At 41.0% G+C, this 23509-nt stretch overlaps 1 protein-coding gene across 1 annotated transcript in view; it reads left to right on the top strand.

The window, feature by feature from the left end:
• The window catches only part of CFAP43 (cilia and flagella associated protein 43), a 93242-nt gene that overhangs the window by 59610 nt on the left and 10123 nt on the right, over positions 1-23509 (top strand). Inside the window, exons 21-29 of the mRNA XM_053583163.1 lie at positions 1448-1552; positions 2522-2638; positions 3543-3770; positions 5145-5351; positions 7229-7318; positions 7615-7695; positions 8570-8695; positions 19370-19489; positions 22126-22233. Coding sequence (XP_053439138.1) covers positions 1448-1552; positions 2522-2638; positions 3543-3770; positions 5145-5351; positions 7229-7318; positions 7615-7695; positions 8570-8695; positions 19370-19489; positions 22126-22233 — 1182 coding nt within the window. The remainder of the gene's footprint in view (positions 1-1447; positions 1553-2521; positions 2639-3542; positions 3771-5144; positions 5352-7228; positions 7319-7614; positions 7696-8569; positions 8696-19369; positions 19490-22125; positions 22234-23509) is intronic.

The following is a 23509-nucleotide window of genomic DNA, read 5'->3' as shown; positions in this document are numbered from 1 at the left end:
AAGGTTGCAGTGAGCTATGATGACACCACCACACTCCATCCTATGAACTCATCCTGTTCACCCACCCTTACCCTGTGTCTCTGCCCCAAATCAGAAAACAATAACCTTCACTGTAAATTCACCAGAGAATAATAGCAAGTGAAGCAGGTGCAATAGCAGTCCAAGAGAGAACAAGGTTAGCAGATGGCTTCGTAAACCCAGCTGGCTTTCAACATGTTTGGGAGCAGAATACTAGTCCTTGGGATGAGTCAGTGGCTCCCACCAGTCCTAATCCTAAAGCAACTAGCCAGCCCCGCCAGGATCGCAACAAAATAGAAAAGACCAAAGCCCAGTGAAGACAATCTGGACACAAAGTATTAGGGGAGCCTGGAGGATCTGATCAAGTAGCCTCCACAGTGGAGAAAGCATGGCTGAATATAGTGGGAATCTGGCAGGTTCTGACAACAGATGTGCCACACCAGCTGTTTAGTTTGGAAAACATAATTTAAAATCAAAAAGAAAGAAATTGCAAATTAAATTCATGTGATCAGAGAATGAATAAAATAAATAGAAATAAAAAAGAAATAGTAAAAAAAAAAAAAGAAAGGGCATTTTAAAGTCTGGGGAATGCCATTCTTAGCTGGTTTGATAATAATTCTGCCAGCAAAGTGAAATGCAGAAAAGGTTCCCAAAAGGATTTTAAGAACTAAAGATTGTTAGGTCTCACATTCACACCAGGCCTTTTGCAAACTCAATTAAAATAGGAATACTTAATTACTTGAATAATATAACAGGATTAAACAGACAAAACTAATTGAAGTAACATATGTTTCTAAGTGGAAAAATGTAAACCATATGATTCCCAACAGCAGTGGAGCATTCTTTTTACTGTAGACATAAATAATTGAAGAATTAAGTGCAGTAAAGACCCAAGCAGAGGTCACAAACTGGCATTTCAAATATGTGTTGGCAAGAATTAAGCCAACATTCAGCTATCTGGAAGTTTCACATAAAAATATAAACTCCAAACTTCTCTAATGAAACAGGATGATTGGCTCAGTGGTTTTGCTTGCCTGCTGTCCTAAGTAGCCAGACCTGTGCGTGTTAGCTAAACAGCTCACCGTGGGCCTGCCTGTCTGTCCTCACCCCCACCTTGCTCACGTACGTGACCCAGTCACCTCAGACATATGAAAGGCACCTGTGTTTGACACCTCAGTCTCAAAAAAGGAAGTCCAAGCTACAGACATAAGCTCCAGGAAATGTCGTCAAAGGCAGAGATGTGTTCCCCAAAAGTGCATCTGACGCAGGGAGCTCAGAGCGTCAGGGAAAGACAACCACACTCTGCCTCTGAATGTGCTTTTGGCCAGGCACAGTAGTAGCTGCCGACGTGGCGAGTTTACAGTGGAGGTTATTGTTTCTGAGGCCACGTTTTCATGTTTCTCTTTTCCCTTTATGGATGTTCTTCAAGATGAGGAGGGACATAGAAATGCATAACCTAGCCAAGTGCTATTTGGCTGAACTTATCAAAGAAGAGTGCTGGAACTCCATGGCCGTGAAAGGCAGAGCTCTGAAGGTAACACACAACACCGCCAGGCACAAACCTGTTGGGAATTGTCACCGAAAGTCTCATGGCAGGAAGCTTTTAAAAATAAATACATTTAAGAAACTTTCTGTGTAGCACAGCCCAGAAAGCAAGCCCCGCCCCTTCCTGTACTGCATTCTACATAATGGGTCACTCTCGGACTGCTTCCCTCTCTGATACTCCCCACACCGGGTCCTGATAGGGTGTCTACTCAGAAAGGCCATCTTTATCACAGTCCACGCAGATTGAAAGGCAGACAAAATCTTGTTCACCTTTCCACCTGTGCCTGTCTTTCCTAAGGAGCTCTTTTCCCTGTTTTTTTTTTTTTTTCACTGAGATTCCTTCCAATGATTCCCTTCTTTGTGTAGTGTAACCAAAACTCTCAGTTTATTCCTGTGGTCCTGCCTAACTATTAACAGCACCCTTTTCACTTTCAAATATGCTCCTAGTTTGGATAATGAAGTCTCAGGTCCCCCTGCATTTATATGATGGAGTATTGCTCTGGAATAGGGTTTCTCGTGAGCTGCGTGCTTTGGGCTAGATCAGGTTCAGTTTCTGGGGCCCAGTCCTATGCATTGTAAGATGTTTAGTAACATCCTGCCTCGGTCTGCTAGGGACAGTAGTATCCTTCACTCCCAGTGATGATAACAAAAAAATGTCTCCAGACTTTGTCATGTGTCTCAGGGGAAGCAGAGAGAGAGAGAGTGGGAGGTGGCAAAATTGCTCCTAGCTGAGATCCACTGCTCTAGAAATAAATCCTTCACAAAAGCACAGCACTTTATATAGTTTATACCAATACTATTGGAATACATTGTCTTATTTTAAAGGTTTCCCTTGTCAATTTCACTCATGTATGGCAACCTGCAGGTTAATTTTAATCAGAGAAAACATCCCCCTACTCTACCCTCAAATATACAGTTGTACTTAAAATGGCTTTATTTCATCTTTTTATCCCCTAAGTGCTTCCATATCCCCTATGTGGTTGAGAACTTCCCAATGAAACCGCGCACAGATGAAGAGCAAAAAGAATTGGAGAGGGTTTTGCAGCAAAAGAAGATTGAAGCAGAATGTCTGAAAGTACAATTTTAAATATGTTTGTGTTTATGCAAGTGGTGCGCTTTATGTTAAGGCCTCTTTCAGATGGATTTCAGTTGGGGTACAATTTAAGATAAGTTTAGAAATAGTATGTGTATATATTTTTATTTCTTATTAATTCGTAGGCTATATTCTAATAAATAGAGGAGCCTTTATCTCTACAATAAATCAAGGAGCCTATATCCTATACAACACTGGCTAGCTCTCAAAGGGAGGACATGCTAAAAAATGAGGTTTGGGATTTCACTGTTATCCTGCTCAGAGGTTGTCTTCCCTGATCCCCACAGATGCCCTTTTGATCCCCCTTATCACTAGAGATTGTGTCTGAAGATGATTGACCAAGGATAAAGTAGAATCTGTTTTGATGGAATTATCATTTTCCTAAATCCCAGATGTTTTAGCAGTAATCTTTGTCAAACCCCTTTGGTATAGTTGTGTTTTATTAGAACTTTGAACTCACCCTTCTTCTAAAACAAAATGAAAGTGTACTTAATTCTTTTTAACCTTTACCCACCAGACCATTTTAAGCAAATTTCTTTGTAAAATATGAAGAGAAGATGTATTTTTCAATACGTGTATTAATACTTAAGTACCAAGAATTACTCAAAATACTTACAAGCATGTGTCATCCTGACAGAAAATTATAAATATTGCATGTGGTCAAGGACAATTTTTGTCTCTTTGATTTATCTACACTTCATCAGTTTCTGAAGTTTTAATCTCTTCTGCAGCAGTTTTGGGATCTATCCATCACTTTGAATTCAGTTGTTGGCCAGACAATTTAACATCTCAAAATGATTATTGAAATCATTAAGTTGTCAGAAAATTGCCCTTTAGAGAATTTTTGTTATTGCATAACTTCCCTGTCATCTTTTTCTACATTTAGGTACGAAAGGAAATTATAGAGGTTCAGTCTGCAATTAACTTGATTAAAAAACATCACGAAGAGGATGATGAAGAGGAGGAGGAAGACAAGACAGAGAAAGTAACCAACTTGCCCAATTACCTTCTTGGGAGTCTGAGTGCTGATTTTGGGGTAGACACCTCATTGTTGTCAAGCCAATTGCAACTTCATACCAGAGAGGAAAAAATTAACCAAATTATATTACTAAAAGTAGGTACATTTTTTTTATCCTCAAAAATCTCTGAAATTCCCCATCATGTGCTTTTAAGGGGCTCACATTGAAACCTAATGCTAATTAAATGTGTCTTTAAAACAAAGAGGCCAGGTGTAGTGGCCATGTCTGTAATCCAAGCACTTTGGGAGGCTGAGATAGGAGGATTCCTTGAGGTCAATAATTGGAGACCAGCAACATAGCAAGACCCCATCTCTACAAAAACATTAGCTGGGCATGGCTAGTATCTGTGTCTTTTAGATACAGCTTGTGTACGAAAGTTGATTTCAACCTTTCAGACAGGGTTTTGTAGTACCAGGTTTTCTAAAGAACATTCCACACTGGCTGACCCCATAAACCATTCTTCTGCTTAGATGTCCAGTAAGCTCAAAGATAAAAGACATTCTTGAATTCCTTCTCCTTGGCAAACCAGATGTCAAATAGGATCTCCTTGTATATTCAAGATCCTTGCTTTCTTGCTGGTTATTTAGGTGTTTTCCAATAAGGAGGTAATTTCAGCCTAAGAGAAATTCTCATGCTATCTGTTAAAATCCTTTTTTCCCACCCTACTTTAATGGTTTCCTCTTCAGTGTGATAAGTACATGAACTGAATTCTGATAGTAACAAAAGCCCTTTGAGTTGACCCATTGGCAGGACTGGGGGTGATCCAGCGGGCTGCACTGTCTCCATAGGAACTGGTCCATTCAGAATAGCTAGCTCAGGTTTCCTTTCTACCTGAGACTGACCAGTCTATGCAGAGCAAAAGTGTTGTGTGTGGTGATAATTCTCTGCTACCCTGTTTCCCCGAAAATAAGACAGTGTCTTATTTTCAAGTGTGCTCCCAAAGATGTGCTAGGTCTTATTTTCAGGGGACGTCTTAATGTTCCTGTGAGTAGGTCTTATTTTCGGAGGATGTCTTATTTTAGGGGAAACAGGGTACCTTCTCTAACCACCTGTGTCCTCCTCTCTACATCTCCCCTAAACAAAGTTCCAATGTGTCCAAAGACACTTAACAACTTAAATTCTACATATTGCTTGTTAAGTGTTTTATGATGTGTTTTGTACAAAAGTAGAGAGACTATCCCTACAAGCTTTCATGTACCTACCCATCACTTACTTCAGCATTTGTCAAAATCCCTACACAGTAAGCTACAACCTACATTTCTGTTGCTTTAATCCTACCCAAGGTTGGATGCCACTGCAGGTTATTGAACCAATAAATGAAGATATAAGCAGCACTCCAGAAAAATTAGTTTTACTTTCTTAAGAGATAATTTGTGGAATGATTCTGGAGGGAAAATATAACCGTGGGATTATGTTGCCAGTAAAGATACAATATATGATGTTTTTTCTTTAACATATTGATATTTCAGGACATCATTTACAAGGTAAAAACTGTTTTCAATAATGAGTTTGATCTTGCATATAAACTGAAAGAGTTTGAAATTGCACGCGTGAAAGAAAGAAATGTTAGAATTCAAGAAATTATCTCAGATCTGGAGTTGGAGGAAAAAGTCTGGCAACCAGAATTTGAGGACTGTGAGAAGCCAGAGAGAACTCTTGTTGTGGAAGACGAGGAGGTACTGACTAGCTCTGCCACCCTTTCTCTTCTGTGTCCTGGAATTTTCTCTCCCCAGCTCCTCTTTATTCATCTTGTTTGCACTCCTGGAAGCAGCTGTGTTAGGTAGCGCTCTCGGTCACAGGCAGCCAAATCAAGTGACATTGCCTCAGCGGCAATGAAGATTTCTTTTATGCATCTCCTGGAGTCCAGGGAGAATTTAGACACCGAGCCTAGGAGGAAGCAGGAACCAAAGACTGGAGCCTTGTGGGGAGTCCAGAAGGCCACCTTCCTCATCTCTTAGTTGGCTTCTGTCTGCATTTCAGTTTCCTCTCGCAATTTCTACTTTGTAGCGTCTTCACTTAAGAGAGCAGCTGATCTGAATTAGAATCTCTTAGCTCCAGTTCCAAGTTTACCTGAGAAGGGGCTCTGAGGCCCAGGTTGGGTCCAGTGACTGTGCCCAACCAGAGACATTAGGTCACACTGTGGGAATGAGTCCCACAGCTCTCCAGTAATTACCAGATCATTCAGGCAGTGTGGACCCCAGAGAAAGGGGGCTGTCTGGACAGCCTTCTTCAAGAGTATTGGCACAGAGGCAGTTGCAAATATAATAAATATTTGTTTAAGGAAAGCAATGAAAATGTCTATTTTCATTTTTTTAAGTAAAAAATAATATGCTAGCTAACACTCAAAAACTCTTGCTCACATGAAACCAACTGGATTACTTGGGGCAAAAGATAATAGTGGTGTTTAAAAATAAATATTTTTACAGTCCATTAGACACTGGGCACCATTTTAAGTGCCTAGATAGACTGAAACAAATTTATCATTATAAGACCTTCTAAGGCAGGTACAATATTACCCCATTTTACAAATGAGGAAAGTGAGACAGAGAGAGGTTAAGTAGCCTGAATATAGTCACAAAAGTTAGTAAGTATCAGAGTTGGGGTTTGACCCCAAACTGTCATGCTTCAGAGTACATCTCCTTAACCTCCACACTTTGCTGTACTTATCTAAGCAAGTCATTTTTTCCCCAAGCCAGACTCTTGCTGTTATATGACCTACCATTCTGAAGCAAGATGACACAAGGACTTCACTCTGCCCTGCTTGGGGTGATCACTTTTTTTCTTTTTAATTTATTTCAGATTAGTATAAGGGTACCTATGATTATATTACATTGTGTTTGTTAGTAAAATTCGAGTTGCAGTTGGGAGGTGTGCATATGCCCCTATGTTGTACCCATCAGGTGACAGCTTACCTCCCTCCCCGCTCCCTTCTCCTTCCTAACCCCCTTCTTGAATTTAATTGTGTTTTTCTCTCCTATGGGCATTGTGTTGCTCATCTACTAGTTTCATATTAATATTGAGTACCTTGGATGCTGGGGCAATCACTTTGTACCTGCATAATTAGCCTTACCACACTTGCTTTTCCTTGTACTTTAGCCCATTCTACATTTAGGAAAGTGATCTTGTTACAAGCCAAACATTATGTTCCTCCCCTGCCTAAGCCCTTGCTGTGGCTGGTCATTTCCCTTAAGACAAAGCCCACAAGTCCCTTCCCGACTGCCCCCATCCCGCCCAGCTGCCCTCACATCTGGCTCTGTTCTAGCCACACGTTCCTTTTCACACTCTTTGGAATGCCCCCAGCTCTTGACCTCCTAGGACCCCTCCACCCTTCAGGATGATGCTTCTTTGCGTCACCCTCTCCCTCCTTAATCTAAATCAGGACCCCTGTTACAATCTCTTTTGTGACAGAGAGGAGCTTTGAGAGCTAATAGAGAAGTAACAATGTATTTTTCCAACCTCTCATTTTTGGCCTAGCCTCCTCCCAGTGAGTGGAAGGAAAGTCTGGTTTGAATTTTGTCAGAATGGCGGCAGGAAAGTGCATTTTCTCTTTCAGGTTAAAGCTCACAAACATGTTAATCCCTGGCTAAGAGCCAAAGCGCAGTTGCGGGCGGCCCGTGAAATGGAGCACTGGCTGCAGGCTCAGGTACGCAGTTTTGCTCACACTGTGCCTCAGACCCTCTTCCTTTGAGGATACTGATTCCTAGTTTGGTTTAATCATCTCACACCATGTATTCCACTGTAGAAACACAAGCAAAGCATTCGTCACTGTCAGAGGTCACTCGAATCCCAGCTGGCCTCCTTCCCTTCTTTCCGGCCTTCCTGCCCACCTTCCCCAAACCCAAATGCAGTCATGCTACCATCGGGTGGGAGGCCGCCCCTGCTGCCATCCAGAGTGTCGGGTCTCTGTCTAGCAGCACTCTGACTCTGGTTCTTTCTTAGAGCACCAACACAAGGCACCGAGCCCTGAAGGACATGATGGGAGGTGTTCTGGAAGTGAAGAGGGAAGACATTTTAAGAATGGTGAGATTTCTGGCCATCCCTGTGGGAGGTGGGATGGGTGGAAAGGGCTATTTACGTTTTACCATTTGCATCCTATATGAACCTGAGTTTTAGAAATTCTACAGCAACACATATTATACAACCTGCTAGTACCTTATAAACTGAAGACTTGCCTTCCAATCTGACAAAAAGCAAACAAAGGAATAACAAGTAACCGCAGTTGTTTGGATCCTTACAGAAGACAGAAATACCACTTCATCCAATTCTACAGATGCACCAGGAAACATTTTCTTTGACACTGACACAGGTGTTCTTGGAGCCCAGGTGTAATAGCACACACCTCTGAGTCTGTCACCTAAGGGGCTGGGAATATCTCACACTGCCCACTCTTACCCAAGTCACAGAAAACCGGGTGTAACATTTTTTCATATCCTTTAGTCAAGGCATCAGGTCATTTCCTTGCCAATGTGAAGGGCTGTACTTTTTTGTGTGTTTGTTTTTTGTTTTTGAGACAAGGTCTCACTCTGTGGCTAGAGTGCAGTGACATCATCATAGCTTACAGCAACTTCAGACTCCTGAGTTCAAGCCATCCTCCTGCCTCAGCTTCTGTAGTAGCTGGGACAATAGGCATACCACAATGCCCGGCTAGTTTTGTTAATTTTTGTTGAGAAAGGTCTCACTGTTGCTCAGGCTTATCTTGAACTCCTGAGCTGAAGCAATCCACCCACCTTGGCCTCCCAGAGTGCTGGGATCACAGACGTGAGCCACTGCACTCCGCCAGACTGTACCCTTTTAAATGGCTTCTGTTTTCTCACTGTAATGGTAACTCTGAGGTTTCACTGTTCTGCTACGCTTGTGTTTAAGCTACAGCATATGCTTTTCTTTATATCTTCAGTCAATTCCTCAGCCTCCTTTCATGGCAAAACCTGATGCGATGTGGACTGAAGAGGAAAAGAAACAATTCAAGGAATATGAGAAAAAAGTCAAGGAGTTAAATGAAGAAAGAGATAAGTATAGAAAGGTCAGACGAGCAAAGAATTAATACAGCCTATCACATCCAAGGTTTTCTTTCAATATCTTTTCAATTGTTCTTTGTTGTTTTGATATCTTTAATAGCTTAAGGATGGTGTTTCAGAGAATTTCAGAGTAGGTAGAGATAAACGTAAGGAGTAAGAACAATTTAAAACAAGAAGAACATATAGCTATGGTTTTAAAATGTGACTGATTTCAACATTTCCCACATCATTACAATCCATTTGGTCCTTCATTCATTCTTCAGATGTTTAACGAAATACCTTTGATAGCACATTCAAGTCCCTGCAGGGGATTGCTCTCTCTTGTCTGCCTGCATTTGAGTTCAGTAATACTTCTGCTTGATTTGTTCTCAATCTCAAGGAAAGGATTTGAGAAAAGAACAACACAATCAATGCAGTAGATACTTAACAATTCTAAATGGGGGTTTTTGCAATGCAGTTCTGCTACTTTTATCCCCTTCCGTTGCCAAGAAACACTCTCACATTCAATGTTCTAACAATTACAATAGAGATGTAAAAGATGATGATAAGCAAACGAGTCAATAATACTTATTCTTCTGTGAGAAAAGTAAAAGCATATCAGCGCTCAAGGCAGGACAGCTCACCAGCCTGATGGTGGCTGTATCTCCTGAAGATTCTTGGAATTTTTGTTCACCTGTCCATGTTTTTATTCACTGCAGTCCTCTGTCTAGGGTCCCTTGCATTTTAAGCTAGCATAGTACTTGCTAAAAGCCCAAACTAGTAATCCTGAAGGAACTGAAGATTTCAAGGAGTTATGGGATTTAGATGCCTAAGGAAGGAAAGGTGACCTTCCCACTGCATCCACTGCACGGTTTTGTGTTGTACCACAGTTAGTGTCCGCCTGTACCCTCACAACCTGCTCCTTCCTCCCCTCAGCTACCTGAAACTCAGCCTTGAAATCCGGCACTCTGCCTTCTCTGCACCTGCACCCACACAGCAAATAAAGAAAAGACTGTTGACTGGTTTCGCTCTAAATGGATTACCTGGGCCCCTAGAGCTCCTGGGTGCTGCTGCTTCATCCCCCCAGCCCAGTGTCTCACACTGGAAGGCCAGTCTGCATCCCCTGAGATTCTTGTTAAAAATACAAACTCACATTCTATCCATGGCCATCCTGGTTTGGGGGAAATGGAAGGACCCTGAGAATTTGCACTTGTGACAAGCTACTGCTGGCCAATGGAGCCTCCTTCAAATAGCAGGATTGTAGAGGACCATTTCGCACCGATTGCTGTGTCCTCAAACTTTCAACACCTGACACTCTCAACCAACTCTCACCTTAGCTTCTATTTCACTGGGAGAAGAGAAACATCTAGAAGAGACCCTCCTCATTCTTCTGCTGCCACCTCTACTGCGCACTGCACTGAGACCACGGAGTCTGCCCCTGCTGCTTCACATCCGCCCCTTCACCTGCCAAGCATCACTGCTCATCAACTTTTCCCTCTACAAGGACTTCTTTTCCATCAGCATAGTCAGACGCTATAATCTTATGTATCAAATAAGATGTATATATTTATGTATCTATTTTAAAAATACCCACTTGAAGGAGTTCTTTCTGTTGTTCTTGTGGCATTTGGGTTAGGCTGAATTTATTTCAAAATAAAAAGTAAAAGAAAAAACCCGAAAGAGGATTAAAGATGGCGGCTGAGTAACAGCTTCCCTGCAACTGGGAACAGCAAGTCTAGGGAGACAAGACTCCAGGCATCTCTGGCCGGTGGGATCTGCCTATAATCATCCCTTTGAGGATACAGGGAGCCAGCAAGGGACTTCTGGACCCCAAGAGGAGGACAAAAACAGTGGAAAACTGGCAAGTGGTTGCGTGTGTTCGATCAACCTAATCACGCCAGCAACCATAAGTACAAGCAGCAGTGAGACTGCAAACCAGAAAGGCCTTACCTGTGAACTGTTTCGGTGTTCTTGGACTTGGCACTCAGTTGAATTGCCTTGGGGAGAGCTTGAGCAAGAGTGTAGAGAACTTTGAGCATTGTCTGGTGCCCCAGACTGAGCCACTGAGCTGGGCGCAGGAAGCCATTGCAAAAGAACTGCCCCAGCAAGTTCCGCCCTCAGGGTCTCAGAGCAAGGATTGGGCTGGTCAAAGTAACCTACTGACTGAGCAGCCTAAAGGCGGGGGCTGAGCTGCCTTACAGCCTTAATCCTTAGGGGCAGAGTGAGACAGTTTTGGCACACTGGAGCCTTGGGCTGTTGCCCTGGGTAGAGTGCCGTGACGTCACAGCTCATGGCAACCTCAAACTCCTGGGCTTGGTGCCGCCCAGACCTCCATAAGAGCTGTGCAGCAACCCCCAACCGGTGACCTGCACCCACCGGGCCTCCACATTCCCTGACCAGGTACTGCGGGAGCCACACAACCCTGCGTCCTCCCTCCCATGTCCTCCCAGCTTCCACACTAGCCCGTTCATCTGGACAGGGACTCTGGTAGCTACATGCCCTTTGGAGCCCTCCCTGCCTCTGCACAGAGCTCTTCTCCTGGCCAGAGACTGCTGGAGCCTTGAGCTCTCTGTGCCAAAGTCACTGGGCACCTGGCACTCCCAGAACCGTGCACACCACCCCCAGCCCTGTTGCTGGATCCGGGAGTGTCACAAACTGGAGCTGCTTCCACAACCAGAACTCCCTAGCTAGAGCAGCCCCAGAGGAACTACACAGGGTCACTCCCTACAAAGATCCAGCAATAATAGAGTGATCCCGCTGGGGTCTAATCTTGGAGAGACACCTCCCCAACTCTGAGGACAGCCAGAGGCAACGGTGAAAAACAATCATGAGGCAAAATCAACAGAAAAACTCTGGCAATATGAATAATTAGAGTAGATCAACTCCCCCAAGGATCAATGGGGCAGAAACAGCACAAGACCCCATGCACAAACAAATAGCTGAGATGTCAGAAATTGAATTCAGGATCTGGATAGCGAATAAGCTCAAATTAGAATTCCAAAAGTTATCTCAAGAACTCAACAGATTCCCCATGATCATATCAATGTATACAGTTATGATTCAATAAAAAATAAAAATAAAAGAATTCAACAGATTCAAAGACCAAAACCAAAGAATTCGACACATTGAGACAAGAAGTTGCATCCCTCGAAGATCTGAGAAACACAGTAGAATCCCTCAGTAAGAGAATGGAGCAAGCAGAAGAAAGGATTTCTGACATTGAAGACAAAGCTTTCAAACGCTCCCAAACCCTCAAAGAAGAAGAGAAATGGAGAGCAAAAACAGACCACTCTCTCAGAGAGCTCTCAGATAATTTGAAGAAAACCAATATTCGTTTTATAGGGAACCCCCCCGAAAGTGACGAAGTGGCTTCACAAGGCACAGAGTCTCTTCTCCATGAGATGATGAAGGAGAACTTTCCAGACATGCCAAGAGATTCCGAAATTCAGATAGCAGACAGTTTCAGAACTCCAGCATGACTCAACCCAAATAAGACATCCCCCCAGACACATCATAATCAATTTCACTAAAGTTAATATGAAGGAGAAAATTCTGAAAGCTGCCAGACGAACGAAAACCATTACCTACAAGGGGAAGAATATCAGAATAACTGCAGATTTCTCTGCTGAAACCTTTCAAGCTAGAAGAGGGTGGTCATCGACTTTTAATCTCCTAAAACAAAATAACTTTCAACCCAGGATCCTGTACCCAGCTAAACTGAGCTTCATTTATGACAGAGAAATTAAATACTTCAACGACATTCACATGTTGAAGAAATTTGCCACAACTACACCAGCTCTCCAGGACATTCTTAGACCTATCCTCCATAAAGACCAGCATAATTCTCCACCACAAAAGTTAAACCACCCAAAAAATTTTGATCAAACTCCAACTTCCACAGTTGCAAAAGGATTAAAAATGTCCACCGGTCTCTCGAAAGGCTTATCAATACACTCAATTAATGTGAATGGTTTAAATTGACCTCTAAAGAGGCATAGGTTGGTGGACTGGATACAAAAACTCAAGCCAGATATCTGCTGCATCCAAGAATCTCATCTTACATTAAAAGACAGATATAGACTCAAGGTGAAGGGATGGTCATCTATATTCCAGGCAAATGGAAAGCAGAAAAAAGCAGGCGTTGCAATCCTGTTCACAGATGCAATAGGCTTTAAACCAACCAAAATAATTAAGGATAAGGATGGACACTTCATATTTGTTAAAGGTAATACTCAATATGATGAGATCTCAATTATTAATATTTATGCACCCAACCACAACGCACCTCAATTTATAAGAGAAACTCTAACAGACATGAGCAACATGATTTCCTCCACTTCCATAGTAGTTGGAGATTTTAACACCCCTTTAGCAGTCCTGGATAGATCCTCCAAAAAGAAGCTAAGGAAAGAAATTTTAGATTTAAACTCAACCATTCAAAATCTGGACTTAACAGGCATCTACAGAACATTTCATCCCAAAAAACTGAATACACATTCTTTTTTTTTTTTTTTTTTTTGTAGAGACCGAGTCTCACTGTACTGCCCTCGGTAGAGTGCCGTGGCATCACACGGCACACAGCAACCTCTAACTCTTGGGCTTATGCGATTCTCTTGCCTCAGCCTCCCAAGCAGCTGAGACTACAGGTGCCCGCCACAATGCCCGGCTATTTTTTTGTTGCAGTTTGGCCGGGGCTGGGTTTGAACCCACCACCCTTGGCATATGGGACCGGCACCCTACTCACTGAGCCACAGGCGCCGCCCTGAATACACATTCTTGTCATCAGCCCACGGAACATACTCCAAAGTAGACCACATCCTAGGCCACAAATCTAACCTCAGCAAATTTAAAAAAATAGAAATTATTCCTTGCATCTTCTCAGACCATCCTGGAATAAAAGTTGAACTAAATAACAACAGGAACCTGCATACCCATACAAAAACATGGAAGCTAAACAACCTTATGCTCAAGGATACATGGGTTATAAATGAGATTAAGAAGGAAATCACCATATTTTTGGAACAAAACAACAATCAAGACATGAATTACCAGAAGCTCTGGGATACTGCAAAGGCAGTCCTAAGAGGGAAATTTATAGCACTGCATGCCTTCCTCAAGAAAACGGAAAGAGAGGAAGTCAATAACTTAATGGAACATCTCAACCAACTGGAGAAAGAAGAACACTTCAACACCAAACACAGCAGAAGAAAAGAAATAACCAAAATCAGAGCAGAATTAAATGAAATTGAAAACAAAAGAATTATACAACAGCTCAATAAATCCAAAAGTTGGTTTTTGAAAAGATCAATAAAATAGATAAACCTTTGGCCAACCTAACCAGGAAAAAAAAAAAGTAAAATCTGTAATTTCATCAATCAGAAATGATAACGATGAAATAACAACAGACCCCTCAGAAATTCAAAAAATCCTTAACGAATAGTACAAGAAACTCTACTCTCACAAATATGAAAATCAACCAATACCTGGAAGTACACCACCTACAAAGACTTAGCCAGAACGAAGTGGAAATGTCGAACAGGCCTATATCAAGTTCTGAAATAGCATCGACTATACAAAATCTCCCTAAAAAGAAAAGCCCGGGACCAGATGGCTTTACTTCAGAAATCTACCAAACATTTAAAGAAGAACTAGTATCTATACTACTAAACCTCTTCCAAAATATAGAAAAAGAAGGAATATTACCCAGCACATTCTACGAAGCAAACATCACCTTGATCCCCAAACCAGGGAAAGACCCAACAGGAAAAGAAAATTATAGACCAATATCACTAATGAATATTGATGCTAAAATACTCAATAAGATCCTAACAAACAGAATCCAACAACACATCAAAAAAATTATACACCATGACCAAGTCGGATTTATCCCAGAGTCTCAAGGCTGGTTCAATATATGTAAATCTATAAATGTAATTCAACACATAAACAAACTTAAAAATAAAGACCATATGATTCTTTCAATTGATGCAGAAAAAAACTTTTGATAATATTCAGCATCCCTTCATGATCAGAGCACGTAAGAAAATTGGTATAGAAGGGACATTTCTTAAACTAATAGAGGCCATCTACAGCAAACCCACAGCCAATATCATATTGAATGGAGTTAAATTGAAATCATTTCCACTTAGATCAGGAACCAGGCAAGGTTGACCATTGTCTCCATTGCTCTTTAACATTGCAATGGAAGTTCTAGCCATTGCAATTAGGGAAGAAAAGGCGATCAAGGGTATCCACATAGGGTCAGAAGAGATCAAACTTTCACTCTTCGCAGATGATATGATCGTATATCTGGAAAACACTAGGGATTCTACTACAAAACTTTTAGAAGTGATCAAGGAATATAGCAATGTCTCAAGCTACAAAATCAACATCCATAAATCTGTAGCCTTTATATATACCAACAATAACCAAGCTGAACAAACAGTCAAGGACTCTATTCCTTTCACCGTAGTGCCAAAGAAGATGAAATATTTGGGAGTATACCTAACAAAGGACGTGAAAGATCTCTACAAAGAGAACTATGAAACTGTAAGAAAAGAAATAGCCGAAGATGTTAACAGATGGAAAAACATACCATGTTCATGGCTGGGAAGAATCAACATTGTTAAAATGTCCATACTGCCCAAAGCAATATATAATTTTAATGCAATTCCTATTAAAGCTCCATTGTCATACTTTAAAGATCTTGAAAAAATAATACTTCATTTTATATGGAACCAGAAAAAAACTCAAATAGCCAAACCATTACTGAGCAATAAAAACAAAGCAGGAGGAATCACGCTATCAGACCTGAGACTGTACTATAAATCCATAGTGATCAAAACAGCATGGTACTGGCACAAAAGCAGAGAAGTAGATGTCTGGAACAGAATAAAGAACCAAGAGATGGATCCAGCTACTTACCGTTATTTGATCTTTGACAAGCCAATTAAAAACATTCAGTGGGGAAAAGATTCCCTATTTAACAAATGGTGCTGGGTAAACTGGCTGGCAACCTGTAGAAGATTGAAACTGGACCCACACCTTTCACCATTAACTAAGATAGACTCTCACTGGATAAAAGATTTAAACTTAAGACATGAAACTATAAAAATACTTGAAGAAAGTGCAGAGAAAACTCTTGAACTCTTGAAGGAATCGGCCTGGGTAAATATTTTATGAGGAGGACTCCCCAGGCAATTGAAGCAGTATCAAAAATACACTACTGGGACCTGATCAAACTAAAAAGCTTCTGCACAGCCAAGAACATAGTAAGTAAAGCAAGCAGACAGCCCTCAGAATGGGAGAAAATATTTGCAGGTTATACCTCCAATAAAAGTCTAATAACCAGAATCCACAGAGAACTCAAACGTATTAACAAGAAAAGAACACGTGACCCCATCTCAGGGTGGGCAAGGGACTTGAAGAGAAACTTCTCTAAAGAAGACTGATGCAACATCTACAAACACATGAAAAAAACTCATCATCCTTAATCATCAGAGAAATGCAAATCAAAACTACTCTGAGATATCACCTAACCCCAGTAAGAGTAGCCCACATAACAAAATCCCAAAACCAGAAGTGTTGGCGTGGATGTGGAAGAAAGGGCACACTTCTACACTGCTGGTGGGAATGCCCACTAATACGTTCCTTCTGGAAGGATGTTTGGAGAATACTTAGAGACCTAAAAATAGACCTGCCATTCGATCCTATAATTCCTTTACTAGATTTATACCCAGAAGACCAAAAGTCACAATATAACAAAGACATCTGTACCAGAATGTTTATTGCAGCCCAATTCATAATTGCTAAGTCATGGAAGAAGCCCAAGTGCCCATCAACCCACGAATGGACTAGCAAATTGTGGTACATGTATACCATAGAATACTATGCAGCCTTAAAGAAAGATGGAGACTTTACCTCTTTCATATTTACATGGATGGAGCTGGAACATATTCTTCTTAGCAAAGTATGTCAGGAATGGAAGAAAAAGTATCCAATGTACTCAGCCCTACTATGAAGCTAAATTATAGCTTTCACATGAAGACTATAACCCAACTATAGCACAAGACTATGGGGAAAGGGCCAAGGAAGGGGAAGGGAGGGGGGAGGTTCTGGTGGAGGGAGGGTAATGGGTGGGGCCACATCTATGGTGCATCTTAGAATGGGTACAGGCGATTGCACTAATGTACGCAGCTATGATTTAACAATAAAAAAAAAAAGAAAAGAAAAAAAAGAAAAAACCCAACTCCTTTGACCCACTTGCCCTTGGATCAGCTTCTCAATGTCTCTCCTCCTTCACATTAGAACACATAAAAAAAACAAAATCTATGTTCCCTATCTTTATTTTCTCTCAATTAAAAAACCATTTTATTACAAAAAATGTCAAATATATATAAAAGTAGAGAGGACACTATAATGACCCCCGTGTCTAGTTTCAACAAGTATCTACTGATAGCCAATTTTATTTCATTTTATGCCCTCACCTACTTCCTTAGCAATGAATTATGTTTTTCCAATTTTATTTTAGAATTGTTCAAATGTACAGAAATGTTACATGAATACTACAATCCATAGACTATGTATTTATACCAATAGCACACACATACATACTGTATTCATCAATTTTTAATATTGCCACATTTGCTCTCTTTTTCTCCTGAATAATTGGAGATAAACTGCAGACATCATGGCACTCCTAAATACTGCAGCATAAATCTCCTAGGAGCAGAGACCTTCTCCTACGTAGCCACAATGAAACTATCATACACAAGAAACAATTCAATATAATGCTGCTTACCTAACATACAGTCCATATTAAAATTTTCCTATTGTCCAAATAATGTGTGTCCTTCACAGCACTTTTTTGTTGTTGTGAATTTAAAAATCTAATCAATTACGGTTAGTTTTTGTTTAGTCTCCTTGAATCTAGAGCAGTTCCACAGCTTTGTGTGTGTTCTATTACGTTGGCTTTTTGTAAAATTTGAGGCCCATTGTTTTGTGGAATGTCCTCAAGCTGGATTTGATTGTTTGCTTATGATTAGATTCAGGTAAAATATTTTTGATGTTAATACTAAATATAAAATAGGCGACGCGGGGTGCTCAGCACGCCAGAGCAGGAGGCACTGGATGTGAGTCCAGTACATGAGACCTGAGTGTGATCACTGGTAAGGAGGTGTTCTCCAGACGTCTCCATTATAAAAGTTCTCTCTCTCTTTTGTATTCAGTAAGTAATCTGTGTGGGGGGGGGACATTTTGAGACCCAAAATGTCATTCTGTCTTTTTGCAAACACTGATGATCCTTGCCTGAATTCATTATTACTACACTGATTACAAAATGGTGCCTTTCTAGTTTTTATCATTTATTCTGTATTTATTTAGTTAGTATTCTTTAAAAGAACACTTTCCCTCTGCCTTACCCCAGATCAACTGTTTTCTAAAAATATATTCTTTTTTAAAACTAATGTGTTTTAGTCCATTGCTATCATTGTTCTTTCCGACAGTGAAAGCATTCAGAGCTCCTTCAAGTTGGCATCTGTATTCTTTTTACCTGTCCCAGTTTTTGAGACTTTATAACACAGATGTTCTAGGCCCCTTGATTCCTTTGACTAGGAATTAATATTTAGAGACCAAACTCTGGGAACTAGATGTCCTCACTGCTGATGGCAATGAGGAGTCTTTGCCACTAGGTAATTTCAGTGAACCAAGCTGGAGACACACACACTCACACACACACACACACACACACACACTCGCAGAGTTAACCTCCAGTTTCAATTTGACGACCCAGGGTTTTTTCCTTTCCTGCATTTAACATTCACATCTTTTTCAGTGAAAACTCTAGCTCCCCAAATATAAATATACTTATTTGCTTAGTCTTCTAATGGACACAAACTACTTCTACGAATCTACTGTGTCAATTTTAAGATTTCTTTGCACCTTTTTTGTTGTTAGACTATATCCCACTGAGAGTATGCCAGTAGCATATTACGTTTAGAATTATTTGGGCTAATCCTTCTCCCCCCTCTGTGTATAACACTGTTGATTTGATATACAGCTAAGTTCTTTAAGCAATGGTGTTCTTATTTGAAGGGGAAGCTGCTGGTGTGTCTTCTGACTCTGCTTTTCTTTTGTTTCTGAACAATCCTGAATCTCCACCTCTTCTTTCCTTCTTTCCCTCTTTCCCTTTACCCTCAAGTCTCAAGAGGCACCTCCCCCAGTCAGGGAAAGCTGACTTTCTCTCCACAGGAGCAGCCTATGAGACTAACTCCCTGCCCTTTCAAGGCCCTTCTTTTTTGATTTCCCCGCAGCTCCTCTTCTGACACCTCTACAGCGACCACCAGAAAGAGTGCTCCCTCCGGAAATCCCAGGCACTGGAATCCTGTTTCGGGCTCTGCTTGTTAGACTTAAGCCAGGGCCCAAGGCTGGGCCCAAGGAAGGCTACCTTGAAAATGTGGCATTTATGCTTGAATTAGAAAAATGAAAACCGTAAACAGGCCAAAAAGGGGGAAATGAAGATTCTGCCCTCCACACCCCCCCCCCATAGTCTTTTTTTAAGCAAAGTCTCAGACACACTGTGTATCAAACGATACCCAGCAAGGTTCACCTGCCTGCCCCTTCCTCATGGCAAAATGTAAACACCACTTCCCAGGAACATTTAATATTCCCAAATGTTAGTTTTACTGTTGTCTTCCTTTTAGTCTGTAGAAGCAGAGTTGAAGAAACTTCAAAACTCTATTCAAGAAAGCACACAGAACTTTGATGAACATTTGAAAAGACTCTTTGAAAGGAGAGTAATGGCAGAGATGGTTGTCAATCAGGTACAGAAAAGCTTTACCTACTTTGACTAGTGACTTTTTCTTTTAGGGAGGCTCCACAGGCCTTTTATCGTTCTTAGAACAAAGGCTAACACCTTCACCAGTGTGGACACCCTGGGTCCCTCCCCAGCCTCATCTTTGCCACCCTCCCTCTTTTGATGTCTTACACACACCTGGCACCCTTCTTCCTCACAACTCTTCCGATTTACTAATCATACTCTCTAGCAACTTCCATGCCTCCTAGACTATTCATCCTTCAGGTCTCAGCTGAAAAGTTAGTTCCCTAGACCACACTGTATCTTTCCACTATAGAGGATTTTTTCATGAATTTTATTTTCCATAAAATTCATGAAATTTAAAATAGTTGGCTATGGACAACTTTATGGACACCCTGTGTATTTTCTTCTTTTCCTTTCTATCACATATTGCTGAATTTTAATTTATGTGAGATTATTTCTTAATGCCTTCAGGAGCATTAACAGTAGGGACTACCTAATGCTTTCAGTCCCATAAGAGTAGAGACTAAGACTGTCTTGTTCATCTCTGTATCTTCAGCAAGTAGCAAAGGACTTGGTTCATAGTATATATGTATGAATATCTATATCAATATAGAGAGATATACACACACACACATATATATATACGTGTGTGTCTGTGTGTGTGTCTTTTTTTTTTGAGAGAGAGTCTCATTCTGTCACTCCAGGTCAGAGTGCCGTGGCCTCAGACTAGCTCATAAACTCCTGGGTTCAAGCAATCCTCCTGCCTCAGACTCCTGAGTAGCTGAGACTACAGGTGCTCACACCCAGCTAATTTTTCTATTTTTAGTAGAGACAGGGGTCTCACTCTCACTTAAGCTGGTTTCAAACTCCTGAGTTCACATAGTGTATATTGAATAAATGAATAATTCTCATGCCTGAAAGACCAGAAGAAAAACCTGTCATAATTTCATTCAGCAGTAGGGATATAAATGAAGTGTGCAGTAACTAGAAGCAAGAAAACCAAGGAGGGATGCCTTTAAATTCTGAGAGAAAACTACTTCTAACATGGGGTTCTATTCCCACCCTATCCATTGAATTTAAGAGGAAAATAATGATATTTTGAGAGGTGCAAGTCTCCCAAATTTACATGCTCTCGTTCTCAGAGAGATATTGGAGGATGTGCCTCAGTAGAGCAAGGTGGTGAACAAGAAAAGATGATGGGGCACTGAGAGGTGCGAAGGGCAGCTCCAGGAGGATGGCTCTCCTAGGGTCTTAACAGGAATAGTATACAGGACTGGTTACATTTAACAGAATTTAATGAAGGGATTTTTTTTACTGACATGTGGATAGGGTTAAGGGAAACAGCAAGGAATGATAAACACCTGGAGACTAGAAGGCACTGGCCACCCGTACGCATCTGTAGAGCTAAGGGAAGCTTAGAGGCATGGGAGGAGAGCTGTCCTCATGGCTACGGGAAAGGGCTGCTTCTCAGGAGCTGTGGCCATAGACAGAAGACCATAAAGGGGGACATTGCAGGGAGGGGTGTGTGTAGAGAGTGGAGGAAGGGAGAAGATAGGGAATGAATGTCCCTGTAGTAGTCATAACAACCAAAAGGTGGAAACAATCCAGATAACCAACAGCTGTGAATGGATAAATACAATATGGCTCCTGCATGCATGCAATGGAATAATATTATATTTAGCAATAAAAAGAAATGAAGTGTTAATGCATGCTGTGACATGGATGAACTTTGCTAAGTCAAAGAAGCCAGACACCAAAGGCCACATATTGTGTAACTCCATTTATATGAAATAATCTGTCTTAGTCCATTTTGTGTTGCTTGGGAAGGAATACCTAAGGCTGGGTAATTTTTAAAGAAAGCAGTTTATTTGGCTCACAATTCTGCTGGCTGGAAAGTTCAATACTGGATATCTAGTGAGGGCCTCAGGCTGCTCCCTCTTGTGGCAGAAGGCAAAGGAGGATCTGCATGTGCAGAGATCAGATGGTGAAAGAGGAAGCAGGAGACAGAGAAGAGTACCAAGCTGTTTATAACAACCTGCTCTCTAGGGAACTGCTGGAGTGGAAGCACTCACTCACTCGTGAAGTAGGGCATTAATCTATTCATAAAGGATCTATCCCCAAGACCCAAACCCCTCCCATTAGGCTCCACCTCCAACATTGGGGATCGAATTTCAACATGAGGTTTGGAAGAGATAAATATCCAAACCATAGCAGTATACACACTTGGTAATAGAACTACAAACTACATGAGGAAGTTATTACTATAAAAGTCAGTGTAGTGGTTAATGTTGGGGTTGAGATATTGACGAGGACACCTGGAAGGTGCTTCTGCAGGGGAAAGTTATTTCTTGAATTGAGTGGTGATAATAAGAGGGTTTGCCTTTAGAATAACTTATTAAACTATCTGTTAGTGTTATATATTTGTCTGTATATGTGTTTTGCCTCACAATAAAATGATGAACAGGTAAAGTAACTGAATAGTTATTACAACAATCCTTTCTTTAAAGGATTTCTCTTATATGTCATAAACTTGTTTGATTAGTGTCAAGTCTATGACCATCAACAGAAAGTCCTTTCTCAAATAGTAGTATTGATCATTTCCTCCCCCCCCACCTTTTTTCTCCCAAAATATTTCTACAGGAGGAATTGAAAATAAATAATCTTGTTTTTTCTTTACTGTTGGATGAAGAATTATGCTCTAGAGAATTATTCCTGAACAACTACCTTGCAAGGAAGCAGGTAGAGAAAGTAAGTGTCGGGTCTGGCATCTGAGTACAAGCCTTTTCTAATAGGCATCTCATGTTTGAACAAGAACTCACATGTCTAGATCCTTTCTTTCTTCCTTTCACCATTCCTACCCAACCATGTATATCTCTTGGCTTCCTGTCTGGGACTTCACTTGAGGGCTGGGTAAATGTATGTTATGTAACATTATGTAACATATGCAATCATTTAGTCAAAAGAACTGTGTAGCTTTGGCATGCGGTTTATATTAAAATGAAGCCACATCATGTCATAATTTACAGCACCAGCTTTTAACTCCTGACTGGCTGTGGGACCTTGGATAAGACATAAAAACTTTTTTGGCTATTAGAAGGTCTTCTTTGGGTAATATTGCTTTCTCTGGACCATTGGATACTCTGCAATTCAAAAATTGTCATATTGTGAAAAACTCTATCTCAGTATGAGCATGAATAAATATGGTTCATTAAATATGGTTCACATAAGTTTCAACAGATGTCAGCTTTTATTAGTAGTATTAATAAAGGACATTTATGAATGCATAACATTATATCATAAATGCCATATAAACTTACTTTTTTCTAATAGTCTGTTAAGCAGTATGTGCAAACCACCTTCTAAATATAACCCAACTCATAACAACCCTGCACTGTACTAGATTACTTTCACAGAGAGGAAAGTAATGCCTAAGTCACCCACTAGTATGTAACAGAGCAAGAATTGGGACTGTGGAAATAAATGATGTCCATGCAAACGAGACTTAAACAGAGGCTATTTAGTCAGAGTGTGGCACATAGCAAAGGAACAGGCCACCATCATTTGCATTTGGCAGAGACTCAAAGGCAGGCAAAGGCATGAGAAAGCTTTATAATGAAAAGAAGGGAGGGCTTCAGGGAAGCCCTGATCAGAAGTTGTTGCCTTGAGGAAGCTGGAGGCAAACCAATTAGAAGGAGGACAACCCATGTGTTTGGTCTGTGGAACATATTTGGCTTTCTCCACAGCCAAAGTTGGAAATAGGAACCAAAATTAGAGAAGCTGGTAGTTACTGATCAAGTCCTGACAGTTTGAGGCCAGTCACTACAAAAGATTGTGGGTTAGCTGGTTGCTGCAGGAGTTGTGGTCAGAGTTCTACTTTTATGAATGGTTGTCTGTAAACGTATTCAGTCTCTCAGAACCCGGATCCGTGCGACTCCCAAGCCTGTGCACTTTCATCAATCCACACTGCCCTGCCGAGAATGCAGGGCACTCCATAGACTCACTGACGTAAAGATCTGGCTATACT

Source organism: Nycticebus coucang, chromosome 3 (assembly GCF_027406575.1).
Source record: "Nycticebus coucang isolate mNycCou1 chromosome 3, mNycCou1.pri, whole genome shotgun sequence".
NCBI lineage: Eukaryota > Metazoa > Chordata > Mammalia > Primates > Lorisidae > Nycticebus > Nycticebus coucang.
The sequence above is the reverse complement of the archived record's forward strand: the minus strand, read 5'-3'. Positions and strand labels throughout refer to the sequence as shown.